The sequence below is a fragment of the Talpa occidentalis genome, unplaced genomic scaffold (genome assembly GCF_014898055.3).
Source record: "Talpa occidentalis isolate TD23 unplaced genomic scaffold, MPIMG_talOcc4v2.1 talOcc4.10, whole genome shotgun sequence".
NCBI lineage: Eukaryota > Metazoa > Chordata > Mammalia > Eulipotyphla > Talpidae > Talpa > Talpa occidentalis.
In genome coordinates, this window is record NW_023600993.1 from 40387090 (window position 1) to 40404585 (window position 17496).

General features: G+C 43.1%; 1 protein-coding gene across 6 annotated transcripts in view; it reads right to left on the reverse strand.

The window, feature by feature from the left end:
* ARHGEF3 (Rho guanine nucleotide exchange factor 3) overlaps positions 1 to 17496 on the reverse strand; it is a 265843-nt gene that overhangs the window by 169947 nt on the left and 78400 nt on the right. For all 6 annotated transcript variants that reach the window (XM_054694777.1, XM_054694790.1, XM_054694770.1 and 3 more), the window contains one exon: positions 13741 to 13807. In XM_054694777.1, coding sequence (XP_054550752.1) covers positions 13741 to 13807 — 67 coding nt within the window. The remainder of the gene's footprint in view (positions 1 to 13740; positions 13808 to 17496) is intronic.

A 17496-nucleotide genomic window follows, 5' to 3' on the forward strand; every position in this document is an offset into this window, starting at 1 on the left:
ACGCAAACTGCCACCTGAGTAAAAATCACGCCAGAAGTGGCCAGGGTTGAGCAAGATTTAAATCCCAGAGAGGTCAAATTCCTCTGTTGCAGAACAAAGAAAACAGCAGTCAGGACGGTGGACTGGCAGGGCAAGACCGGTAAATAATTAAAGACAGGAAATGCATTACATAACCCAGGGGCCTCGGTGTAAGGTGGAACAGACACCCTTCCACCTTTATCACAAATTACTGTCTTGCCTGCAAATCACAGGTCAGGGTGCGGTGGCCTTGCTGCTGGCCTTGACACCACAGATTAGCAAAATGGAACAAAATACATTCTATACATTCAAGAAAAGACTCCAGGAGGACCTTTCAGTGGACAAAGAATGCTAGGGCTGGAGTACTCGCAGGTGTGGAGGGAGAGTGTAAAGTGGGGAGTAGTATGGGGATACCATTATTTTCAATCCTGCCTATAGCCTCTTTCACTCTATCTGAATCATAGAGGGAGTCCACGTAGCTAGAGTCACAGGTGCTGGTTAAGTGACAGTCACCGTAGCCCTACTTTCTCTTATGAGAGAAAGAAGACAAACCACACGTCAATTTCCATTGCCCCAGATTCTGACCAAGACATTCACATGAAATCTCTACTGAGCTGATGTTGCCTGCAAGCTGAATCCAGACTGCCCTAAAATTCAGTGTGTCTCAAACTTCAGTGTGCAAACAGATCACCTGGGCATCTTGATAAAACTCAGACTCTGATACAGGTGTGGGTCAGGGCTTGTGATTCTACATTTCTAACACACTTCCCAGATACTTGCACACCTTGAGGACCTTTGCTAGGAGACAAGCTAGTAGCTTACGTAGATTTTAAAAAGTCAAATTTTCTGTTTCTACTGTCATGATACTAAGTGATGAGTTTGCACTGTGTATCTTTAAAGTTCTTGTTGTCAGGCTCTTGCCAAGACTTCAGCACTTCCAAGTTACCTTCTGGTTAACAGGATGACTTCCTGAAGGAAAATTTTGTTTAGAAACACTCCACCACGTCTTCCCTTGGTCAGAGTTGCTGGAAGAGCCCTGGAGCTTCTGCGGGCCAAGGGACCTGAAGCCATGTTGTCAAAGGACATCAGAGCAGAGCATCTTGCCTTCGCCAGCTCCACTCCCTGTCTGCCGGGAAGCCAGCCTGCAGGTTCAGCCAACCTGCTAGTCCTGCTCCCAGCTGTGGCTGGGGGTGTTTTAGGGACCTGGGCATGTCAGTCACAGGTTGTCCTTCCCTACCAGATAAACACCTTAAGAAAAATCATTCAACTAACCCAACACAGTTTTGAAAAAACTGGAGCTGGCTGCCCTGACCCTTTCTGCAAAGAGCACACAATGAACTGCTGATAGCATCTCCTCACCATTGTCAACATAAACCCTGCCAGGACAGCAGAAAAGAGCCTGGGGACTGTAAGCAACAACAGTCACATGAGTTTGTTTAAATAAACACAATTACCAACAGGTAAAAAAAAATTTTTTTTTTTTAAATCTCCTTCTATTATTAAACCAGAAACTTATGAGATTGAGTTCTTCTAGAAATGAAACTAGAATCAAGTATAAGAAACAGAAGGTAGCTAAGGGGAGAATACCCAGAATACCAACTTTGTGTTTCCACCAATAACCCACACGTAAAAGTAAAATTTTGGGATAAATGATAGCACTACAAAAGCCAAGTTCATTGAGATACTCGCACTGCCTGCTTACGACCTGATAGTAAGAATTTTCTTTCCTGTTCTTGTCCAGTGTACTTTTTTTTATGACATTTACTACATTTGAGTAGTGGAAATATTTCTTAACATATTAAGGAAGTTGGATACCACTGAGTAACACAAAATTATACACAAGAGATATAAGAAGCAACATTAGTCTTTAAAAGAAAACCCTTACGCAGAAAAAAGAAAGCAAGTGGGCCAGTGAAGGGAAACGGGCATTTATAAAAGCAGCAAGATGATAATGTTCCCGCGGTGGGTGCACTCAGTGGAGGGGATCCGATGAACGGTGTCAGAATGACTAATGAACAAGATGGAGAAGTCACTTCCTGAGCAACGGATGCTGGAGAAGAGGAGGGAATCGAGGACAAGTATTTTAGTGGCACATATGCAGAGCTCTTAGTCACTCTGGATAACGAGATGAGTGTATTTTAAAAATAAAGGGAAAAGACATGATCAAGACTTTTATAAGAGTAGGCAGCCGGAGGCTTTATTATATTTCGAGACAGCAAATCTTGTTCATTTGTACCAATTTCTACAAACTGGAAAAGACTAGTCCAGTCTAAAATTCCATTTTTGACCTTCCTTGAGAAGTTTTAGAATTTGTGATAAACTTATTAAGAGCTGACAAAGGCTCCTCCAAGAAAATCACATTCAATTTTAGTTCCACAATGTAAAATATAACTGGGTTGCAGAGGAGGAGGGTGTTTTTAAAAACCCGGTGGTCTTTTTGACCGCCAAATTCCTAAGCTAAGTTTGCAAACTACAGTCTTCTGAACTTCAATAATAAATTAAACCCAAGAGGAGCAATACATGGACTACCTACATTAGATATTTTTCTCTAATTTTCCAAAAGTGATATTCTAACATATTGTGCGAAGCTGTCATCCCGAACCTATAAAAATAAATGTGCCCCAACTCAGTAAGATGCAACTGGGTTACCAATTAATTCTTTAGATTATTAACTGTTTCTGAGGAGGTTGTTTTAGAGCTGTGATTTCTCTCTTGCCTGAGGATACAGTATTCATTCTTATGAAGGGGCTTCCCTCCCCTCTCAAATACCCTTGTAGGTTTTATGGATTTTGTTGTTGTTATAAAAGGAAGATAAAATTTCTCCAAGTTCATCTTTATCAAGTTCTAACATTTGAAACTCCTCCACAAATAGCCATATTTTAAAATTCCATCTTAGGTAACCAAAGGATTTGGGCCAATTCATTGAATTTAGACTTATTCTTATTGCCTGTTTAGAATGATTTCTATTCTTAAACCTTAAAACCTAAAGCTCCACTTCAAAATGACAATTCAAATATTTGACCATTTTTCTTCCCCTCAAATATATAAATCATGTATGCAACCTGTAGAAACTTGGGAAAGTTCAAAAACAAAGAAAAAGTATTCCTTATGTGCTATAAAGCAATGTTACTCCAATAAAGGGGGAAAATCCCCTAAACCTCACTTACTAAGAGGAAACCATTAATAATTTTTGGTATATTTTCTTTCAGTCTTTTTCAGTGATTTTTTTTCCCTATAGCAGGTCATTATTATACATAAAATTTTGTTTCTTGACTTTAAAAACATAACAATGAACATTTTCTCTGAATTAATACATTTCTCCCATCACCCCTTCATGAGGGCACAATAAGTATCCCTATGGATAAAACACAGTTCACACCAACTGTTTCCAATTAATGAACATTGAGACTTTCCCCTTTTTTTTTCTATCATTATAGCAATTGCTACTCTAAACATTTTGTGCATAAATCTTAATCCATACCTCTGTGACATCTGTAGGAAAGATTCCTAGAAGTGAAGATGGCTTGTACAAGTATATTTACAGTTCTTGACAAAATTAACTTTCCAGAAAAAGGTCAAGTCACAATGCCACTGACTGCCCGTGAGAGCATCTATCCTTCAGCACCCTAATCAGCATTTAAAATTATCACTTTATGAAAATCAAAATCAACAAAAAACTATGAACCAGAATCACTTTTTGGGGGGTGGGGGCCGGGAGGGGAGGGATTGGGGTCAGAATGGGGCATGTGCAGTTGTATGGGGGAATATAAAAATAAAATTTATTATTTAAAAAAAAAAATTAATTAATTAAATTATCACTTTAAAAAATGCGGATTATGGGCCTCCCCGGTGGAGCAGCGGTTGAGCGCTGGGTTGCGAAGCTGCCCGCAGCCTCTGCAGCGCCGGTTCGATCCCCGGCTGCATCCTGGCCACCGGAGGAGGGTCCCACATGGCGCGCAGACCTCTCCTGCCGCCCGCTGCTCCCCTCAGCAGTGTACTTTGGTCCTTCTGCCTGCTCTGCTCCCCGCTCTGGCTCTGGTGAATTCTCTCGCCCTCCCACGCTTCTGACTGTACCCAGTGCTTAGATAAATAAATAAATAAATCTTTTTAAAAAATTAAAAAATAAATAAAAATAAAAATAAAAAATGCAGATTAGTGCCATAGGTGAAAAACAGCACTTGAAAAAAAAAAATTTTTATTCTAATTCTTAACACTGACCTGCTGAGGTCAGGGATATCAAATGGTCCCTCAATATCTAAATAATCTTTTATCCTTTAAAACATGGTGTTAATTTTTCCTACATACAAAAAATGCAATCAAATCCACAAACATGAGAAGAATGTAGTCATTTGTTGGAAGTTTTCACTGGGCATCTAAGTTGCTGGAATTAAGGAACCAGGAACAGCAAGTTCAACGTACCAGCCTGTGACAGGCAGGAAAGACGCCAGTGCAGAGTTGTGAGCTCAATAAATGCAGGACTGGATCCACCACCAAACTCCACAAGATAGAAAAGATTTGAATTACCATAAGTCAACACCTATCAGAAGGAATACAGAGGAGTGCTCAAGAATATATCCAGACTATATTTAAAATTCATTCAATAGCTTCTACACAGAAATTGCTTTCCTCCCTCGAAATCTGTCTATATTCCCATATACATCCAGTAAATCTCTTCTATTTAATAGAACGCATGCAAAGAGAAAGTGGTGTGGACTCAGTCTCCTGTAATCCAGGGCATGATCTCTGTAGCATGAGGAAAATATTGGATAAATGGAGAGTTTTCCATTATACTGGAAATGGTGTGGGTATCTTCCCCATACTCTTTTTCCAGGAAATGTGCCCACTTTCCCCAATGTTGCCCCTAATTCCTGCTGAGTGAATCTAACAGCAGCAGTAGTGGGAGAGGAGTCTTTATTGAGCACTTAGACCCAGTGCTAAACACTTGACCTGGATTATTTCACTAAATTCTCATAAGGACCCTGGAAGGAGACAGATTTTTCAGATGGGAAAACTGTATCTCAGACGGCTAGTTACTTGCCCAAACTGGTGCATGGCAGATCCATTTGACTCTGACTCTCTGGCCCCAGATGACTGCACAGGGGGAGAGAAGCACTTCTAGGAGTCAGCCAGCAGCCTGCCCGCTGTTCGGAAGCCCCAGCACAAGAAAGGAGATATGACGAAGGCTTTCATAGGGAATCAGTTAGGCCTATCCTATGACTAGACTGCCCTGTGAGGGCAGGAGAGAGCTGCTAACACATTGTGTCAGGCTGGGTCAGAGCTGCCACTCCTGCAAATCCAGCAATGCCACACAAAAGGGACGACACCAGAAACAGAACTTACATGGCAGAAGGAGAAAGCAGAGAGGAAGAAACCAACCCACGGAGAGAAATCTGGGTCCTGCAGCTGCCTATTCCCTTATTAAACAGCCCTTTCCTTGAGGTAATAGTAATAAATTCTTTTGGGGGGGGAGGGGCAAAAGTTCTACCTAACACGCCCATCAAGGAATTTATAGAGAAGTTACTCTGCACTCATAGATTAAGTTGTCATTAGCATCTGCCTGGTACAAATTAGCACCCACCCATAATAACAAATGGATACAAGTAGCTGACTCTCTTAGGAAGTTTTCCTGTCCCAAAGTGCTTAACCTGAAACAAACCTAGTCTTTAGACCTGAGTTACCAATGAAAATATATAGGATAGAGGGACAAGTTAAATGACATCACAGGGAAGCAATCAGATAAATTCAAAGGTGAGACACACTCCATAAGCAACTGGTCTAGTCTTTTTAAAAAATCAATGTCAGGGCCTCCCCGGTGGCGCAGCGGTTGAGCACTGGGTTGCGAAGCTGCCTGCAGCCACTGCGGCGCCGGTTCGATCCCCGGCTGCTCCCCAACCACCGGAGGATGGTCCCACATGGCTGCCTCCTGCTGCTCCCCTCAGCAGTGTAATTCGGTCCTTCTGCCTGCTCTGCTCCCCACTCTGGCTCTGGTGAATTCTCTCACCCTCCCGCACTTCTGACTGTACCCAGTGCATGTATGAATAAATAAAAAAAAAAAAAAATCTTTAAAAAAAAAATAAAAAAAATTAAAAATCAATGTCATTAAAAAAGAGAGAGAAAGAGGGAAGAGTGGCATATTCAAGAATAAAAAAACACTAAGAAGCATAATAACAAAATGGAATAGTGGCCTTCAATTGGACACAAGTGAACAAAATATCCAAATAGATGCAACACATGATTATTGAGTGGATATAAAAATATAAAAGAAAATTGGTGAAGTATGGATTTAATCAAATCTCAGGAAATGGGGAATTTTATCAGTAAATTTCTTAGATTTGATACTGATGCGATGTTACTGCAGGAAATCATCCTTATTCTTAAGGCACATTTATTGTAGAATTTAGAAAGGAAGGGTCCTCAGGTCTATAATCCTGTTACTTAGAAATGATTTAGAAAAGTCAAATTAAACTGTATAAACAGTCAAAGAGAGATACTTGGTAAAGCACAATGTTAGCAACTGCTAAGTATAGACAGTGGGTGTTTATTGTAATTATTTTTGACCTTTCCATTTCAAAATTCCTCATAATAAAAGTGGAAAATAATTGCACACAAAGTAAAACAAAACAATCAAGGAAATACACTAGAAAGACAGGAGATAAGTCCTGTCCCTTCTCTCAATAAACCACACTTAACAGCTCCTTCTCTACTAGCAGATCAAATATTACACATACACCTTCAGTTTAGCTGCAGATGAAGCCAAAACTTGTTTTCAGGGAGCATACTGCAAAAAAAAATTTTAAAAAAAAGCCCACATCAACCACCATGACCCACTGTGATCATCAAAACAGCAAGTTCTGAGTCACAACTGTCCTCCCCATTTTCTTTTCAAGGAGTAGATATAGTTGAACCTGCATAAATTAAAGGCATATCTGATAAAACTGCACTTTACTTTCCTCAAACCAGAGCGATGATGTGAAACAAATGGGCCTCATTCTCTCTTTTTCTAAAAGGGATGTTAGATCAAATCAGCCCTGGGGGTACACAAAATACACTATGTATTAACAGAGGTTGGTTGCTTGCAACCTCCCTCCCTCTGATTGTGTCAGCCAGGAGCTCAGGGCACCAGCAGTTCAGGCTGCTGATGCAGCCTCTAACCCAGCTGGTCTGGCTATCAGCATCACAGGACATATCAGCACTCAACGGCACAAAAAGGCTAGTCCAGGGATTGTGTTCTAAGAGACTTCCAGAGTTGGATGGCAAAAGGAAAGAGCTCCGGTTAAGAGAAGAATTTCCATTATCAGGCTTATATAGAGCAGCCCATTTAAAAATGGGTCCTGTGCAATTAATCAAGGAGCACTTACTTTGAAAGAACATTTATTTCGATAGCTGAAGATTAATAAGTCTGTAAGACTTACCTTTAATAACAGAAATTAACTCTAGATAAGCGGTGAGTAAGCAGAACATGTGTGTACTATATATATTTGGGAAATGATGAGGCATCCGGTTACTAAATGTTTTTATGCACTCGATATGCATGAGACTTAGAGGTACTAAATATACACAGGCACTAAGTATTTATGAGTACTTAGTATATCTCAGGCCTTAATTTAACTACCCATTGGAGAGGCCCATTCTGGCTTCATGTGTCCTCTGGCCAAAAACAAAAATAAAATTAAAATTACCCCAAGTATTCAACCAGTTCATTGGCAAACTGCAACTGTTGATTGAGTAACTTATCCCTGAGTCTTTTTAATAAAGCACCCGTATTAGGCCTACAGTCCATGTGCCTTGTGCTTGAACTTCAACCCTGGTCCTTGGACCACATCATCACAGTGGCCGACACAGACATGTGCTGTGAATCCCAGGATTCAGGTGAGATCCTTCCAAGCTGCCTGCATCCTCTCTGTATTGTTAATTTACTCCACTTTTTCCCCCTTGCTGCTGATTATGTTTTTCCAAATAGTTAAATGAACAGTGTGATTTGAGCACTTTAAAAAGCAGCGGGCAGGGGAGAGGGGCTTATTTTTAAAGAGTCACAATGAGCTAAACCCAGTTCAATCCATTAAATGGGCCATTTAATCGCCATTAATTGCAAAGAGGAAGAAACTGATGGGAGGGAACGAAAATCAGTGACAGGACCTTTACCAACTTCCTTACAATTCCCATCTCAACTTCTATCATGGGCAGAAAACAAATAAAATAAAATCCGTATGGAGGGGAAAAGGAAAATTGAGGATTGAAGGTTCAATTTCAGAAAAGGAGTTTTCTAAATAGATTTTTTTCCCTTGGTTCTCAACATCAGCAGCTTCTCTCATGCCTTCCAACAGTATAAGGGCCTTTTGGGGGTGACAAGATCACACCATGGTCTTGTTTGTAGAAGAAAGACTAAACTTGATTAAAATAAAAAATAAAATGCTCCATGAAAAATCATAAATGTGACAGACGACAAGCAATACTGATATGGATTCTTGGGCTGCCTTCTATTTAAAACCCTCAGCTAAGCTTTGATACTTCCCAACGTTATAGAAATGACTTTAGTCAACTCAGAATGCACTTTTCCAGGCTCTGTTATTATTCTGAGTAATCCAGAGAACTATTATGTTTTACAGCCTATGAGCAGGCCACTTTTGCTCCCAGATCAGATTTGAGTTGGAAAAAACCTGTAACTAAAAGGTCTGCTTCTAACCACACATAAAGGAAGAATTAGGACTAACGTCCATTAGAGATTCAGATCCTGGCAATCAGGGTACTACTCTTCACTATGGAGGAGAAATGAAGACTTTTGCAGACCTAGTGCTTCTCCCCTTCTTTTGGAAACTATGGCTTCTAAAACCATAGTTTTGTGCCCACGTTACTATGGTTAGCACAGGAGCCACCAAAGCGATACCAAAGGCCCCCACTTCATGGCCACCACTGACTGGTCCAGGAGTATCCACCTGACCCAAGCCGGACCAATCAAAATCCCTCCCTAGAAATTTTAGCTCTGAGAGAGAAAAGGCCATCTCTCTGCAGATGGCTGCATTACCATTACCACAGTATGGAGAAATGGAGGAAACCAGTTCTCAGAGAAAGTGCAATACATAACAGAGGAACAATTACGGGCTTCTGGTGCCTGGTTCTAGGGGATTCTGAGGTCCTGCTGCACTTTAGAATCATTGAGTTGAGTTTCTTGCAGCTAAGACTTTTAACCCTACATCAAAAGTATCTTTACCTTTCATAATTCTGGAACAAAATGGGGAAAATTGGACTGATAACTATGTCAATAAACAAAGGCATCTATAAATTCTGCCTCCACAGTGCAGAATTTCCATCACTGTCATACAAGCCACTATATCCCTACCGCCTCACATGTGACCAAAAAAAGAAAGATGCTTTTGAATCTAAAAATGAACTGCAAGTGCCTGGCATATTTTTGTGTCAGCAGAATAAAGATGAGATTTTTTTTCTTTTCGTCACAGGTGGCAGCATCTACCCTGAAGCTAGTGGGAAATAAGACTAGAGGACTAAATAGAAACCAGAGAAAGTCAGTTCTTCCTTTCCAGGAAGTATCTCACAGGGAAAGGCATCTATTAAATGCACACATTTAGAAAACAGTCATTTCAGGTGCAAGGGAACCTTGGTTAAAAGGAGTTAATATTTTCTCATACAGTTACATGAAGGTATTATTCAGATAACGTCACACACATTGTAACTCTCATATTTTGAGGAGATGGCATGACTTGCCCCATTCTGCAGATAAGGAGTCTGACACTCTGAAGTGTGTCTCACCTGAAGTCCCTGTTTGGGTAATCTGACCCAGAGCACATGTCTTTTCTCCACCTAAGCTTTTGTCATAACCGCCAAGGAACACCTACTCAATAGAGCTTGGGCTCTACTGTCCAGACACAGTGGACAGTAAAGCCCCTCAGTCTGAGTGTGCACAGAACAAGCTCTAGCCACTGCAGGGGTAGGTGTGGGGGTGAGGAGGAGAGAGAGATGGAGTGGGGGAAGAGGGCAAATTTCCTTAAGCCAGGCACAGCTTGTGCACCCAGATTTATCAGTTCCCATATGCTTAGCTACAACACAAGCTGAATGACTTGCATAAAATAAGTCTTGCTAAGAATCTCCTAGTTAGGAGGTAATACGTAAGAGTGTTACAGGGCAACTCCAATGTGACAAGGGTTGGCCTGACTGTGGGTCCTCACCTGTGCACTTAAAAGGGACTTGAAACTCAACTGCAGGCACACACGAACCAAAACCATGCTCTTGACTTCTCTCCACAAACATACCTGACCCGGGGGTGTAGTGGGAAGAACACAGTACTGCACACTGCCTGGCAGGGTGGGAGAGAACCAGAGGGTTGGTAATATGGGGCCTCTGTCTCCTCTGACGCGCATGAGAACAGAGGGGCCAAACACAAGCCACGGTTAACAGCAAGGACAACTCGTGAAAGGGCCAAAGAACTTGGTCAGTAGGAAGGATGTGACCTCCAAGTATCACCTTCCTGAACTTCTCTACAGTCAAAACCTCCAGCAGAAGAAGAAAACCACAAATGCAGATGTGCGGTGGAAGTTTCCAGGGAAGAGAGGAAGGGGTTACAACACAATTCATTCAGCAGGACTGAGTGACAACTAGTTGAAAGCCTCTTTTCCCAAAATGTCTACTCCTTAAGATGCCCACCGCACCCTCTCTCCCCTCATGCCATTTCCACTTTCTCCTGAGCCTCCATGTTTCCCCCTTCACTTCTCAACCAGAGCCCTTGGTTCCTTCTTTTGCTTTTCCCAATCATTTCTCACCACCTCCTCACCCAAATCACAGGATCCTTTTTCTTTACCAGCTAAAGAGGAATAGAAAGTGCAAATTTCTATAATGGTCTTGTGTGAATATAAATACCAGAGAATACAAATACACAGAGATTCTAAAGCCTTCTTTTCTAAATAAAAAAGAAATCTGAGTTCACAAAAAGCACATCCTACTGCCTGAGGGCAGCACTTTAGGCTCAGCCTACAGCCTGGGAGTCACATCTCACTACAGAAAATGTATCTGCTAGAATAGCCTCAAGTGTCTTCAACCTGGCATTCTGGGTCCTTCTTCTGTTTCAGTGACCATATGATGGTTACAAAGCTGGGAGTGAGGCTGTTCACACTTGGTGAGTTCTCTTTCACCCCGCCGTGCCAGAAAGGATTACAGTTCAAGCCGGGGAAGTCTGCCGACTGACCCTGGACTGTCTCCCTCTGGGACACCTCCATGTCAGGAGCCAGAAGAAATCAAAGCAAGGACAAGAGACCAAGATAAACACCATAACTGGCTTAACTACCTAACAGACTATTCACTCCAACAATTTTAAGTATTTGGGGAAGTTGTGTGAGTTGGCTAAGAATTGGAGGACAGACGGGAAGCTGAAGTCTACAATGCATTAGATTCTGATACCTATTTAGTTACAGTTACCCAGGCTGTCTACTTGCTTATTCTCCAGCAGTGAGTAACTTGTTTTAAATGTCACCTACAGAAGCGAGGATAACAAAAGGTCATTTAAACCAGGTATATATATATCTAACAGTTTCCTTTGAACAGCAGGTTCTGTGAACCAGTCATGCTCAAAAATGTGCAGAATATTTTTTTAAAGATTTATTTATACAAGAACCGGGGTACAGGCCAGATGTGCGGGAGGGTGAGAGGATTCACCAGAGCCAGAGCGTGGAACAGAATGGGCAGACTGACAAAATACACTGCTGAGGGGAGCAGCGGGCACGGCAGGAGAGGTCTGCTATGCCATGTGGGACCCTCGCTGGCCGGCTAGGATCGAACCAGCGCTGCAGAGGCTGTGGACAGCTTCACAGCGCAGCGCTCAACTGCCTATGCCACCAGGGGAGGCCCCAGAATATTTTTGAAGGGAATACAGCTGAAGAGGTCTCATGGCCATAGGCAGATGATCAATTATGTGAGTTTGTTAGAGACTGAAAGGTTTCCCAACATGCAGAACTTTGAGAGCTACAACTGGGACAGTCCTGGGCAAACTCAGGTACATGGTCATCCTAGATGTACCCCAATCCTTGGATAGTGACCACTTTTGAATCAAAAGGAGATCAACACTGAGGGGGGAGAGAGAGGAAAACTACTCTCTCCAAAAGGCTAACTTGTTCACCAGCAGTCCAATTTCTCTACTGCTCAAGACTGACTACAGATGTCAACTATTCCAATGTGTGTACAAATTATTTTGCCAACAAAAGCTTTATGGTTAATACCTTAGGGATATGCTATATGAGCTCTCCTTAATCTAATCCCCATGCACATCAACACACCAAAGGTTCTGAGAAGTCCTGCAGTCGTAGCTCTCAGCTGTGCCCCAAGTTGATTTGACCACACATGTCTTTTTTCATTTGAAGGTTATGATGATCCCACTGAACACACTTTTGAGAAATGGGGGGGGGGGTGTCTTATCCACAAAACCATAAACAACCTAGGAGGTACACAACTTGCATTTAGTAAGGCATGAACACCTACTAAAAAAAGGTCAAGACATTTCTCTTTGTACCTAGTAGAAAGCATATTTCACATTTAGCTAAAAGAGAACCATGATCTACATTTACTTTTAATTACACATTTTGGGAAAATAACTGCAACCTATGTATAGGTCTGTATATACAACATACAGTGTGTACATGACTTCGATATAGGGTATTGAAGAGTAAATAAAGTGCTGAAAAGACTAAAATCTTGAACTTGAAACACAATCCAAAGTAGATTTTTTGCCTGATGGATGTAAGACATTTATTTATCTATACATTACATTCATTCATTCATTCATTCCTTCATTCAACAAATGAATTAAGCACTGTGCTAGGCCCAGGGATATAGCAATGACCAAGAGAGACTATGACCTCGCTATACAACCAATGCTTAGGGCTTCCAATCTTAAATTTCAGTAAGTGCTAAGTAATAGTTTTAGCTTAACAGTGGTAAGAAAGTACAGGGGTACACAGGAGGGACTTTTGCTCAGTCTGGTGGGGGGTGGTCATGACAGTTTCCTGCTTAGACCCAGTGGATGAAGTTGGTGAGCCCATTGCAGTGTGTACAGGAATGCAGAGTAGGGAAGCAAGGAACAGTGTTCTGGGCAGAAGGAACAGTACATGTCAAGGTCTGGAGGTAAAAAAGAATTGAGAACATTCTCTATACACACATGGGACTTGCTCCCAAGGTCAGTGTTAGAACTCACTGTGGCATCCATTAGGCCCACCATACAATCTGACTATTACTATTATGTTAAGGAAGAGAATTTTGCATCCAGAAGAGGTGGGCTCTGACCCCTTCTACACCTGTAAGAGTCTACAGCTTTGTGATTGGGGGAATTTCATGATGCCCTTTAAAGCTTACAGACATCACCTTTTGGAAAGTAAAGCTCCTCACAGTCATAAATCTATGTGTTATCAGACTGGACATTTCCAATTTCTTTTTCCTTCACTGTGTACTGATCCCTCCAGGTTCCCAAGGAAACAGCCACAGTGCCAGCCTCACTGTCTCTTGCTTCATCACAAGAGGCTTCCAGCAGTCCAGGACCAGCAGGGCAAGCCATGTCATCACACATTCACCAGGCCACTTAGAGTTTCTAATTAAACCACAACCACTGATGCAAACATAGTCTCCTCAGTGGCAAAGTCAATGACTGTGACTCTAGCAAAGCCAACCCAACAGCGTCCTCCCTGGAGCATCTGGACTGGGACACATAACAGCGCAGGAAAAACTTACCCCTCTGAAATTCCAGGCTTTGGGGGAGGGAAACATGGGGAAGTTGTTTTGCCGCTGCCGTTTAGGCCTAAAAGAGGAGAAAAGAGAAAACAATGTGTTTGTTATTCATTGGTTAGATAATCAGAGCAGCTGCGACTGCCTAGAGCAGCCAACTCCTCCCCAGCCCCCCAGGAGGAAAGCCCCAGAGTCCCTCGAAACAGCTTTAAAAATAACGTCAAATCTAAAATTCAACCTGGAAGATTCAGTAAGTATGATAAAACTTCCATCCTCTATCTTCATGTCTCACATACAAACAAACCCCAGATGGACACCATCAGGTGATGTTTATGGCTTCAGCAGCCTGGGACATTCCCTCGTTGCCCTCATGCTGGGGAACCCCAGGGTCTCCATAGAGCCACACTTGAGCTCCTAACTTTTAAAGGGGCATCAATGGGATACTTAACAAGCCCAAACTGGCTTTGTCATCTACTAATTTCTCCACATGAATCTCTCCTCAGACAGATGGAGGAAGCTTCAATGCAGCAGCTCCAGAGACAGGCGCAGGGAAGGACCTGGGAGGCTCCAGCAGGCCAGGAACCTGATTTCTGTCTTGTAAAGTGAACCCACTATTGGCAACATACCTCCAGGGGCACCTTTTACAGTGATTTTAGAGAGTCATAATTATCCCCCTAAAAATGCTGTCTGTCAACACAAATTCCCCATGTACTTAAGTACCACCTCACGGAAAAGTATTTCTGAAAAGGGTCCACCTGGGACTTGCCCTGGAGTGTAATCATTGATTATCAAAAGGGGGTGTGGGTGGCGTTTTACTTTGACCTCTCTGCCGTATGACAGAAAATCTACAGAGACTGTGGCCAGGGCTTCACAGCAAGAGCGGTGCTCCACAATCCAAGAGAAATCAAGATCCTAAGAACAAGGGAATTATAATAGTAGCAGGAGCTAACAGGTATTGAGTATACACTAATAGTTCACAGAGTTCATCTCATTGCTGCTCACTGTGAGGTAGAGTTCAAGATTATACCCATGAATGCAGAAGAAAACAGAGACCTAAGGATATCAGTGACTTGACTGTCATCAGCAAGTGGAAGTGGCTTCTGAAATCCCAGCGTGTTTTGTTAGCTGTGTGACCTCTTGCATGAGGAGCACTCTCTTGAGCTCTTGTGCTCTTATGCTCCCCAAAACAGGGCAACTGATACCCACCATGGAGAGTCAAGACGAGATGCAAGCTGATTCCAGTCCTGCCACAGCTGAGTTCTCCATCCATGTCAGCATGAGACCTCCACCCTGAGTCTGGGCTCCAAGAACCAGAGGCACAGGACAGACCGAGAAGAGCCAGGACAACTTACCATCACAGATGGGAACCCCCACTCGAGGTGTCTTTATATCTATCTCCCCCTTCCCCCCCTCCTGCTCTTTACCCACACTACAACAACAACCACCCAGGCTAATAACATCTCAAGACACCCAGGGAACATGTGGGTGGTTCCTTAGATGTAATACTCTTCTTTATTAGTAACATGTTGGTCTAAGTTCTGAAAAGACATTGCTCCCTTAAAAAAACCAACAGCTTAGAATTCAACAATACTTCTCCCTAGATACCACTCCCTCCCCTCCCGGGTTATAATTGGGCTTTGCTTTCCTAATTATTTGATGAGCTTCACTGCTTCTAAAGCAACAACATACACCAGAACGTTTTGAATAGCGGTGTCCCTGTTTGTTGTGTTGTGGTCCACAGAATATGCTGATCACAATAATTAACAGGGATTCAGTGACATGATGTGCCAGGGACTGTGCTAAAAACTCACCAACATAGCTAAGTCTCACAGCAACAAAACGATACACTACTTTGTAAAGTTAGTACATGACTTGTAAGTAAATTAGTGTTACATATTCTATTTCCTAAAGCCAATGGTCTCACATGCTTTCATATAATGTACAATAAATGCCCTACTGTATGCTATATTCTATCATGCTATATTTTCATATATTATATACGATGACAGTTTAGTGGGGAAATTCTCATTAGTCCATCTTATAGACAAGATAAATGGAGGCTCGGAGATGCCAGAATCACAGCTGGTAGGTGGCCAAATCGGGACTCACCTCCAGATGTGTCTGGCTCCAGATTCAGAGGGTGTACCTCTCACAGGGAGAGAGGCCCCGCCAACAGGGCTGAGCATGCTTTTGAATGAACGCAGCCTGGGGGTTCCTGGTGGGAGGGCCCCGTATGCCGGGTCTCACAGGCAAATAAAAAGCATCAGAGCAAGTCTGTTCATCCAGGGCACTCTTGCAACTCACTGGGGAAACTGCCAGGAAACCTACCCAGAGAAGGGCTGTCCCTAATTGTTAGCTCCCACCCCCTTGCATTCCACCACCTGCCAGGCTTCCAGATCGCTGCCTCAGCTACAGTCCCCTTTAGCAATCTAATCAGGCATCTCAGTCTCCTGGTAGTCTCCTCCTCCTCCTCCCCAGCCCCATGCTACCACCCAGGTGGCTTTCATGACAGCTTCAGGGAATAAAATCTACTCTCCTGAGGAGGCTCGTTGTGAAGCCTGTGAGGGACTCTGGCAACATAAATCACAGCATCTCAGAAGCCTGCCGAGGCCAAGTCCTCATCGCAGGAGCGCCCACCTGTCCTGGGGATATTTCTTGCATTTTCGAAGCAAGTGCTTGGCACCATTAGCAAAAATCCAACCAGGCAGGAAATGGCACTTGATACTTCAAATTTCCCAGACACAAGGACATATGGCTGGGCCTCTTCATGGGGCTGGGAGTGGGGGAGGTAACTGCGTCCAGTCCTCGGACCCCTAACATGAGGTAGGCCTTGCATGGGGTGTGCACACATGTCACGGTCACACCGCAGACCTGGGGAGGAGGCTGCTGACCAGGAGCCGGCCACCTCCTCTCGGGACTGATGGGGCGTGGGATGGATGCTCCAGGCAGATGAGAACTGCTGCAGCTGGAGGGAACACGTCTCAACCCAGAAGGCTACAGACTGGGAAAAAGTGGGCAAGAAGTTATAAACCCTCCACTCTTGAGAGCTTATAGTAGAAATGGAGAAATACCCACAGGAGGAGGGTAACATCAGGATTCAAGGTGTATTTAGGGCATGAACTCAAATCCACATGTGTACGCCAGACTCAAACGGAACAAGCTCAGCAGTGACAGCCCTCAGGGCTGGCAAGAGGCCACATCTTCCCGCCACATGGGAACAAATGTGATGCTTCACCACCACCTTGAAAAGAGGGTGAGTTTCTATTTCCAGAATGACTCCTACGAGTGTGGGTTTCAGAAGTGAACAGTGAGGCTGTTTCTCTGCCCACTCCTCGTGGGACTCAGCCTGATGTTCAGGGTAGAACCCACCTGGGGCGCTAAGAGCAGCTTCCTCCCTCTCTTGCTGGAGACTTGAATCAAGCTGCCTACTCTCAAATTTCCCTGAGCTTCTATTTAAGTGGGGGTAACAATCCTTTTACACAAATTAGAAGCATTAAATTAACATACTATATATATAAGCTCTTAGTGATTGGTATACAAGGTGTGCATTAAGAGTTAGCCCCCTTGCTGGTGATGAGCTCTGGAAGGCCAGAGACTATGTTACTTGGATTCACTGTTATTTCTGAACTCCCTGCATTTAGTAGGCGCTTAATGATCTATTGGGGGAAGAAGGTATGATGCTTACCCTCAGTAAGCCCATGGTCAACAGCATCATAGTAGCCTTAGATACACATCGACAGAATATGAATCTACCACTTAAGA